The sequence below is a fragment of the Trachymyrmex septentrionalis genome, unplaced genomic scaffold (genome assembly GCF_001594115.1).
Source record: "Trachymyrmex septentrionalis isolate Tsep2-gDNA-1 unplaced genomic scaffold, Tsep1.0 scaffold69, whole genome shotgun sequence".
Taxonomy (NCBI): Eukaryota; Metazoa; Arthropoda; class Insecta; order Hymenoptera; family Formicidae; genus Trachymyrmex; species Trachymyrmex septentrionalis.
Window position 1 is genome coordinate 884,571 of NW_017305873.1, and position 10,187 is coordinate 894,757.

Genomic DNA, 10,187 nt, shown 5'->3' on the forward strand with positions numbered 1-10,187 from the left:
TTATTATGTAACGACTACTTTAAGATATCATCCTGTTAAGCGCTTATAGACTTATTTATACGATTAGAGTTTTTGTACGCGTTTTATCCCTGTAGAAAGTGATATTTCCTGCTTCAGACGCTTTTCAGATACTGGTAGTTAAATCATCTACGTCGTCTTACTGCAATTTGTCATATAATTCTCTCTTATTAATTCTCAATTTTTAGGAATTAACGTTATGAACGTTATCACCAAAAAACTATCACATATCTGTTCTGTGAACGTCGTGATTAATGTAACGTAATATTTCACTGGCGTTTATCTTCGTCTGTCTTCGTTTAATTAAATTTATGCTGCATTAATGGCAGATTTCTAGCAGCACTTTAATCGTCCACAAAGTTCGAATCCGCAACGTCCGACTTCGAATATTTTGTTTTTAGTCGATACTTAATAGTGATTATATCTCGGGTTAAAAGTACATCGCGAGTTGTAAGTGTCAAGTATCCTTAACAATTGATTAACATCGCCGACAGTTACCGCTATTTATATATGATGGCCCGATTCGTTGATAGCCCGAATGAATCAAGTAATTCGTTGTTTCTTTCGACATGTTACGCGTGCGATAATTGAAATCTTTGCGATAAAAGAAATTCCAAAGTGCTGAGAAAAAAATTTTAAAAAGGGAAACATATTTTTTTCATTGCAGTAGACATTAAGAATTCAATCGCGTGAACCTCGTATATATGTATACGTATATACATATTGCATATATATATATATATATATATAAATATATATATATATATATATACATATAGACGTATTTTATTATAACGACATAAGATAGTGATTAACGGCAGCGAAATAAGGTGATAATGCCGTGGAACGAAGACGGCGCGTATATACGATGAATGTAGACATAAATGATAGTAATAGTAATATTATATTCGGTACTTAAAGAAAGATAGTAAGACGCAGTGAGAGTGAGAGCAAAAAAAAACTCGCATTTACCTGCGTTCTTCAGAGATGGTTACAATTAGCGTCCGTTCGTGATTGCGATGGACGATAGTCGCCTATTAGAGAACTACTTCATTCGTTCTCGACGACTCAACCGACTATAAATGGCTATTTTTGGTCTTATACGCGTTTATACGAGTATTAGTGATTCTCTCGACGCCAACCCGCAACTGCTATCCATTCGTGATGTTTAGACGCTTATCTTAGCGACGTTCCCTATCAGAGAACACGCGTCCTCTCTCCCTTTCCTTTTGAGCGACTTTCCGCGGCGCGAGTGCCTCAAACGCGACACTGTCCGGCACGGTCGTGCGATAAAAAAACTGATATTTTGCGAACATGAAGTTGAAGTTATTTTGAAATGTTACGCGCATGAAAGATTAGCAAAAGATTAAAACTTTGCGCCGAAAGAACTGTACTGACGAGTATAAATTTTCCTCGAGTATTCGTAAATTCTGTAAATTTTATAGATCTCGATTAGGGATAAAGAAAGTAAGTTTTCGAGGAAATTTTCAAATTCTTAGGTGAACATCTCGAGGGAGAAAAAGATGCTTGTCTTTCAAGATTGTTCTTCTTTTTCGGCTCTTTTAGCGTTAAAATTACGTATGCTAAGTAATCTGTTGAGGGTGAACGAACGCAACGCGAGATTTCTAGAGGCTAATTCGGTGATCCTGATAATCTGATCAGTTGAATACGAATGATAACTCGATCGCATCGGGTGGAGGGATCATATTTATGCTAGAAGTCCTCTTGAGATCATTTCTTTATGGAGAAGACGATCGTGTTGAGATGAGGTTGTATTCTCTTCGTTCGGAACGGCCTTTTCGCGGAGAGTTCTCAGCGACCAATTGTCCGCTCGTTTGATAGTAACGCTAGTGATATATGTGCAATGTAAATAATATTTTTCACATTAAACAGGGAAACCCCGGCGTCCTAATCACGGCGCATGGACCGCGTCTAAAATGTTTATAGTCCTGAATATAATCTTGTAATCTTTCTGTAATAAATATCGTTCCGATTGTATTCGCTTCTCTCTTTCTCTCTCTCTCTCTCTCTCTCTCTCTCCTTCTTTCCTTCTTATTCTTAAACAGTATAAATCACATTTATATAAACTTTAGTTATGAGAAAAACAAAAATTAATTCCTTTTTATATAATTATTTTTGTTTTCGTCAATTTCCAGAAATTTATATAGGTTGTCCTATTTTATTTTTAATAGTAAATGTTCTCTGTCCGAAATTATTGATGATACAAAAAACTAATTTAATAGTTACTTTTACAGTTACTTTACATTTTAAACTTATTTGTCAATTTAATGTGATTGGTTAAAATCTGAATACTGATTAAGGATACGGTTCACTACAAATGTTTTAAAGTATTTTTTGATTGGTCAGTAAATTGTAAATTTACGTAATTTTTTTTTTCTTTGATAGCCCTAATGATATCGATGTCATTCATATTTTTCTGTCATGATAATAAAAAAGTAATTGAAAAGTTACTTTTAAAAGATACTTTTTAGTAACTGTAATTGTAACGAGTTAAATTTTGGTTTTGGTAACTTGGAATTGCAACTAATTACTTTTGAAAGAAAAAAACTGTAACTAGTTATTTTTACAAAGTAACTTTCCCAATCCAGATTTTTATATAGGTAATATAGGTAATTTTTTTTCACGTATGATCCTTCTAAATATTCTGCACACACATAAAAATATATCAAAGTAGAGAGTATTGAAAAATCAAATAGTTTACAGGATATTTTATACTTTATTCTGGTAAATTGTGATATGAAATATAAAATATCTCAAATCTAAAAAGGAATTTAAAAAAATATCTGAACTATCAATTATCTAAATTATTGATTTATTGATGTTCCTACTTTTATGCGCAGACTAATTAGGAGAACGTATTATGTGAAAAAATTACATAATTTTATTTTAAAAAGTGAAGGCATATTTTTTGGCTCCTCAATATGATAAAAAAGACATCATGTATAACACTCAATGGAAGATGCTATATAATTTATTTTAATTTTTGTTTAACCCTTCTATTATCACTGTAAGATTCATTTTCTTTCTTTTTTCTTGTGTATACAAAGTTTCGAAATTATAGGTAAAAATGAAACTGGCTAATAGAATCCATAAACACGTAACAAAACTTGAATATAAGTTTGCAAAGTAAAATTCTTTTTGTGATATTCTGTACTTTTTATATTCTGTGAATTTTTAAATTTAAAAAATATCGATATTTTAAACACTTTGAAATATTTATTCCACAGTATATGTAATCGCACAATAAAATTGGCTTATAAAATAAAAAATCTCGTATGTATGGTCTAAAATAAGATTCTTATTGTTTAAGAATATTTAATTTACGGATTTATTAAGACTTTTTTGTATTTGTAAATTTTATGAGACAACTCAGTCGTTTCTTTAATGTAAGAATACCTACAAATCGTGCAATTATCTGTTAAATAAAATAAATTTTTGCATTCGAAAATCGAAAAAAGTATTTAGATGAAATGGTTCTTGAAATGTTGCACATCTACTTTCTTTTTCTTATAACTGATTTTCTTGTAAATTATTTTTGAAAGTTCAGAATTCGACACTTTTTATTTCAGTCAAATTCCTCTTCTCCAAATATTATGATATCTTAGTTGTCAAGACAATGAAAACACATCATGATACGTTCGCAGAAAACAAGATTCTGGGTAAATGTAATACGTAGGCTTTCAGTTTAATATAATAAATAAATTATATAGTTTAAATAAAATAAATTATTTAGTAATTCAGTAATGATATAGCGAGTGTATTTATCAATTTTTTTTATGCATGGAAAGAACGGTTTTACTGAATTATCTAAAAATGTATTTATAAATACAAAAATCTGAAAACAATTTTGTTGGGCCATCAAAATAATTATCTAGAACATTCAAATTGATTGCTATAATATCTTTCTGTTGATAAAACTTTTTGCAGCATTGCTCACCATTGAGCAATTTTGCGACTCTACATTGTTTGAGACTCTACATAATTCTACATAATTATTTTGATAATCTAACAAAATTATTTTGGATGTGTGTTTCTATTTAAATTCAGCAGAATTGTTTGTTTTCTGTAGACTTTGACATTTTAAATATTATTAAATGACTCGATCGAATCTCGGTGCTAAGAGATATACATATATCATGAAATTGATTCATATATTATTTATTTACCTCGAAAAGAAATTATGACGTACATGATCAAATATATGAAACAGAAAGTCACATAGTGCGAATAGACCACAAAAACTTAACAGATGATAAAAAATCATAACAAATGTCTGTAGAATTTAAATCAATAGAATACATCCGTTTTGAAAAATGACAAAAAAGCAAAGTAGAACGTATACTTTACTCGCCCCACTTGTCGCTTCTTCAAACTCGTTTACTGGCTGTCTCTTTCTTTACGTACGCATCGGTGCGAAATAAGAATCAGTCAAGCATGAATAGTCGTGACTATTACACATATACCTGGATATTACTCGCTCAGTTTGGAAGCTGTGAATCTGATCAAGATCATCTCAACAAGATTCTTCAACGCGTAATGTTCCAATGTACTTTTCTAAAAATTTGTACAAAAAAAGTAAGATAATTAAATTAAACTTTATCTCAATTTTCTTATTTATATTTATTAATACAATAAAATAATTATTGTATGAGCCAACAAAGGATATCAGTATGAAATTTGATTTATTTAAAATAATTACAATCGCAAAAGTTATGACGTAGATGTTCAAATATATGAGACAAAGATAATTATCGCATTACGCTCATCATGTTCATAAAATATCAAAAAGTTTTAAATTACAAAATATTGGAGTAAAAAATAAAAGTTTACTACTCAATCCATTTATGTGAGATGTCTCTTAAAAAATGTTTCTTAAAAAACATGTTTCTTAAAAAAAAATTGGCAGTCATACTGCACGATAGAGCAAAGTTTTAGCTTTAAAAATCTGTTTTTTTTTTTAATTGCGGTATAGTGATTTTTAACTGAATAACAAAAAATCTTAGAAATATTTTTAAAAAACGATTTTGTAAAGAAATCTTTCACGTTAAAAAGTCGAAAATTTTTGTAAATTTATTTTTAATACGTGATATAGGCCCACAAAATGAGAAAAAAATTATTAAATTCCTAAAAACTGAAATTATGTATCTTTTAACAATAGTATTGGTCAATGTATCGTTGCGGGATGAGATAATAACTTTTGTCAAAACTTGAATAGATTTATAGAATGAAAAATAATGTTATAAATGGGAATGCTATACAATCAAATTAATTTTCTTTGTTATACAAACACATACAAAAGATCTATTATAGTTATTAGAAATTAATAAACTCAAGAAATTCTATATTACTAATTTAATAAATCATTAAAACTAAATTTTGATATGATACCCAGTTGGCACATAATATTTATGATTTGTTTTAAATATTTTGTAAATATTTTTGTCGTCTTAGATTGCACAGATTATAAACATTTATTACAAATATTTTAAAATGTTTATTGTAAATATTATAGTAAATGCAAATACTTAATGAAATTATACCTAATTTAAGTAAAAATTTATTTACTAGAAATATTTATTTATAGAGAAGAGTAGGGCACTACTCTTACGGACTATTGTATAATTGATGGAAAAAAAAAAAAACCTGATTATATACATAAAAAATTAGCTGTTTTTAAATTAACATATTTCGAAAACATAAATATTCGAATGAAGCAAAATATATACATTTTAAATATATAATTAAAATACATAACTCGGAAGTCTTCTTGCGTCATGAATATAAAATCGACTTTTTATCAATGAAAAACTTCAACAAAACATTTAAAACTTTATTAATTTGGGATAATCGTCTTCGAAAATGTTAATTTGTGAATATAAAATTGATTAAAATTGACTTAACTATAAATCAATTTAAAATAATTAATATATTCGATTTGTTTGTAAAATAAAACATTAGGATAATCTCATAAATAAACGAACTGCGCTTCGTTGGCTTTTTAACGGTGAATCATGTGGGATGCGACCTAGAACCTCGAAGAAGTGTCCACAAAGTATTGCGTTAGACATTCATGCTTAACATAAGTGATTGCATCTTTCATAAAATTAACATCGGCTCTATGTAATGAACAGTTTCTCTTAGTGATAATACTTCGCGATATTTAACGTCGATGTTAAATTAAGCAATATATTTCACACGTCCATTTTCATTGCCTTTTAGAAAAGTTTTGTGGACAAATGACGAAACATTGTATTAGCGACAATCTTGTAATCGAATAAATTGATTCAGAAATATTTACCTTTTATATCAAAATTACGTCAATTATAGTTATATTGTACTCCTCAAAATATTAAATATTAACAATATTTCGAATATCCTTATTTTACTTTTTTTTTTGCTTGATTATTGGAAAATTTGAAAGAATTTCTCACTAAATTCAATAATTAATATTGAAATTATACTTTAATATATCGAGGCAACGATCGATCTTCCTTTTTTTATTGTTTTTGATTAGAACATCTTCTTAAAGATATTTCCTCTGTTGATGATTCAACGACTTTAAGTAGTGTTAAATTAAATACATAAATTAAAAATTTCGTAATTCCAGTCACACGTTTCCTGTAGTTAACACAAGCGTGTTTTTGCAGTCAGTGAGACTTACGATAACATCGCTGGATTAATTAGAAACAATCAAGTGGGATAAATCGCAATAACGTGATAGAATGCGTCATGGAGTTTCCATTTATTATTAAACATTCTCTGCAGTGATCTCTGTTTTGTTCATTCAGTGAGTTTAAGTTAATAATATAAAATGCATGTGGTAATATTTCGTGACCTAAAAATAAAACTTTTCTCCTTATTTAGAACATTCGAAATTTTTAATTCTGCATGGATCGCATACCAACGTGATTATAAATTGCAAAGCTGAAAAATTTGAAATCTTTAAAGAGAAATACGTAATAAAGATTTTTTTTAAGCAATAAGAATAATTCATATTATGGAAAGATTATAAATTCACTCGAGATTTTATTAATGATTTGTGTCTTAACGATATAAAAAAAATTATCAGAACTTTATCAGAATTATCTTTATCAGAAGAAAATTATCAGAGTTATACCGAAGATTCTATACAGAAGATTTAAGCGATGAGGATAATAAAGTACTTTTTTTTTTTTCTACGTTGTTTGCTCGGGCCTTTATTCAAATTGCTAAGTTTGAAGAAAAGACTACGATGTCCACCGATCGAAAATCAAATTTTGCTACTGTCGGCGACAGAAATTGCCCAGAAAATCCGTAAAAAAGAAGTAAGTTTACTGTCACTCTGTTGATTAGACTCGAAAGATTTTACTTATCTTAGAAGGCAATATATTATTGCCAAATTGATGCATGCTGAAAAATCACTTGAATATAATTGAACCAAAATTATTCAAAGTTAATAACTTAATTTTTGGCAGATCAGCTCCGAGGAAGTGATCGTCACATATGTGGAGCGATGCAAGATAGTAAATCCATTGATCAATGCTATTGTAGAAGATCGTTTCGATGCGGCAATTCGAGAGGCACGTGAAATCGATAATTTCCTACAATCAACGATAATAGACGAGGCGAAAATTGCGAACGAAAAACCGTTACTCGGGCTACCTGTCACAATTAAAGAAAGTATTGCTGTTCAAGGTGAGTTACATACTTTCATTTTTCCACGATTTGAATGCATACTGTTTGCATGCATATAGTTTGCACTAAGAATTCATTTTACGTAAAAATGGAAATAAGAAAAACAATCTTCCATGACTTTGATCTTGACAAATGTTATCCAAGACATTATCCTGAACAATATTCAAGAGGTTTTAGCCGTCGATTGAATACCTTGCGTAATGCTAATGCCAGCGGTACTGTATAACTTTCACAAACCTTATAACTAAAAAAATACTTAATGAAAAATAACTTTATTATAGTGTTTTGAAAGCTCTTGACATCAGCTATTACATTCTCAAATCAAAAATAGGGTGTTCTATTTAAAAAAAATTAGTTTGATCTTGATCTGATCTTGGAGTAGCGACGCTATTCAAGATCAAGCAGATGTATTCAGTGAATAGATTTTTAAGCCCTATAACTTTTGTCTAAAATATTTTTCTCAAAAATGCTTTGCCTTCGAGATATTCAACTGTTTCTAGACTTATGACACACCCTGTATATATAAACTTTACATTAAATCGATATATACGTATTTACTTATTTTTGCTTGTGGAATTAATTACAATGGAATTTTATGTAATAATATGAAATTGTGCTAAATGTCATATAATATTTGATCGATGTTTGTCAAAACTATTAAACTCAGGTTCACATTTGTTGTGCAAATTTCAAAGTATTCAGAACGCTCAATAGTCCCAGTACGTTTTACATTTTTGCATTTCAATTTTACGATTGATACTAATAAACATTTGGATATCACACACGTACGCACGCATGCATGCACAAAATTATAAGAAAATAAAAATAAAAAAATGGATACAATAATTAATAGTTCTATAAAATTATATCAAGCGCAAAATATTAAGGTCGCTAGCTTTTCTTATGTTTCTCTCCTTTTATCTCTAGTTGAATTACTTAGTTAACTCGTTAGCACATATGACTATGATCTAGTAATTCGCACGGTTTAGCGAAATGTTTTCCTATCAGTTAACTCATCCTGATAAATAAGCTTTTTTTAGAATTTTCTAAGAATTTTTTTTGATGTAATATATTGTGTTAGACATTGTTTTATCATTCCGTATACTGATTACTATGCATGTCCAACGTGGAGTATTGACGTATTTAAATTTTACATAAATTAAAAATTGATTTCACAGAAATCTTTAGACTTCCAGACAAATACTCAGGTACTTTGCATATATTATTTTAAGTAGCAAATAATAAATTAATTTTAATTCTCCTACGCATCACAAGTGCCAGGAACTTGTGTACCAAAAATTAATGTAAAAATTTTTTAATTTCCGAGTTTTCTCTCTCTCTCTCTCTCTCTCTCTGAGATGAAAATTTATCATACCTTTGCATATAATTTTTACAAATACATAATATGAAAAAGGGAGATGAAATCTATAAAAAAAAGTTATTGACCTCTTTTTAACATCCTCATTTATATTAGCATGTAATATAATAACATATATGTATATATTCAAAACATAAGACTTGTTTAGGAATGAGTTATTCTGTGGGAATGAAAGATATTTCCTTGAGAGCGATAGAAGACGCCGACGTTGTGACGAGGATTCGCAAAGCCGGTGGGATTCCTCTTCTTGTCAGTAACACTCCAGAATTGTGTATGTGGTGGCATACATTTAACAAAATAACTGGCATCACCAGGAATCCCTATGATACACGGAGGACCGCTGGTGGCTCTTCCGGTGGCGAGGTATATTTCTTCTATACAAATGATACGAAGGTTCTTTTATAATTACAAATTTTTATTACGAAAATTCGTCAAAAATTCTTATATAAATAAACCTTATATAAATAATATGTATAAACTTTTATATAAATAATGGAATTTTATAATAGTTAAACATTATATTTTAGGCTGCTCTTCTTGGCTCTGGCGCTTCGATTCTAGGTCTGGGTTCAGACATCGGTGGATCCGTTAGGCTCCCGGCAATGTTTTGCGGCGTTTTTGGCCATAAACCCACACCAAGTAAGTTTTCATCAAACAATCAATAACAAAGAAAAAAAATGATCAATTAATGTAAAATTTTAATCTTGTATACTTATTTATAAAACAATATAAACTAACATAAGTTTATATTTTAGACTGGATATCAGTAGAAGGTCACAAACCTAGCGCAAATGATAAAAATTGGTCTACATTTTTCTCAATCGGTTCAATGGTTAGATACGCTACAGATCTGCCTCTGTTATTAACAGTGATGTCACAATCGGATGAAGCCAGGATTACTTTTAATAAAAAGGTCAGAATTTTTAAAATTTTATAAACTACTGATTCTATATATATATATATATATATATATAGAAGCAGTAGTTTATAAAATTTTAAAAATTCTGACCTTTTTATTAAAAGTAATCCTGGCTTCATCCGATTGTGACATCACTGTTAATAACAGAGGCAGATCTGTAGCGTATCTAACCATTGA

The 10,187-nt window shown here is 29.2% G+C and overlaps 1 protein-coding gene across 1 annotated transcript in view; it reads left to right on the forward strand.

Moving 5' to 3' along the window:
* The first annotated feature begins 7,107 nt into the window (after positions 1-7,107).
* LOC108753327 (fatty-acid amide hydrolase 2-A-like) overlaps positions 7,108-10,187 on the forward strand; it is a 5,897-nt gene continuing 2,817 nt past the window's right edge. Inside the window, exons 1-5 of the mRNA XM_018494815.1 lie at positions 7,108-7,343; positions 7,494-7,713; positions 9,240-9,454; positions 9,619-9,730; positions 9,847-10,004. Coding sequence (XP_018350317.1) covers positions 7,185-7,343; positions 7,494-7,713; positions 9,240-9,454; positions 9,619-9,730; positions 9,847-10,004 — 864 coding nt within the window. The 5' untranslated portion in view covers positions 7,108-7,184. The remainder of the gene's footprint in view (positions 7,344-7,493; positions 7,714-9,239; positions 9,455-9,618; positions 9,731-9,846; positions 10,005-10,187) is intronic.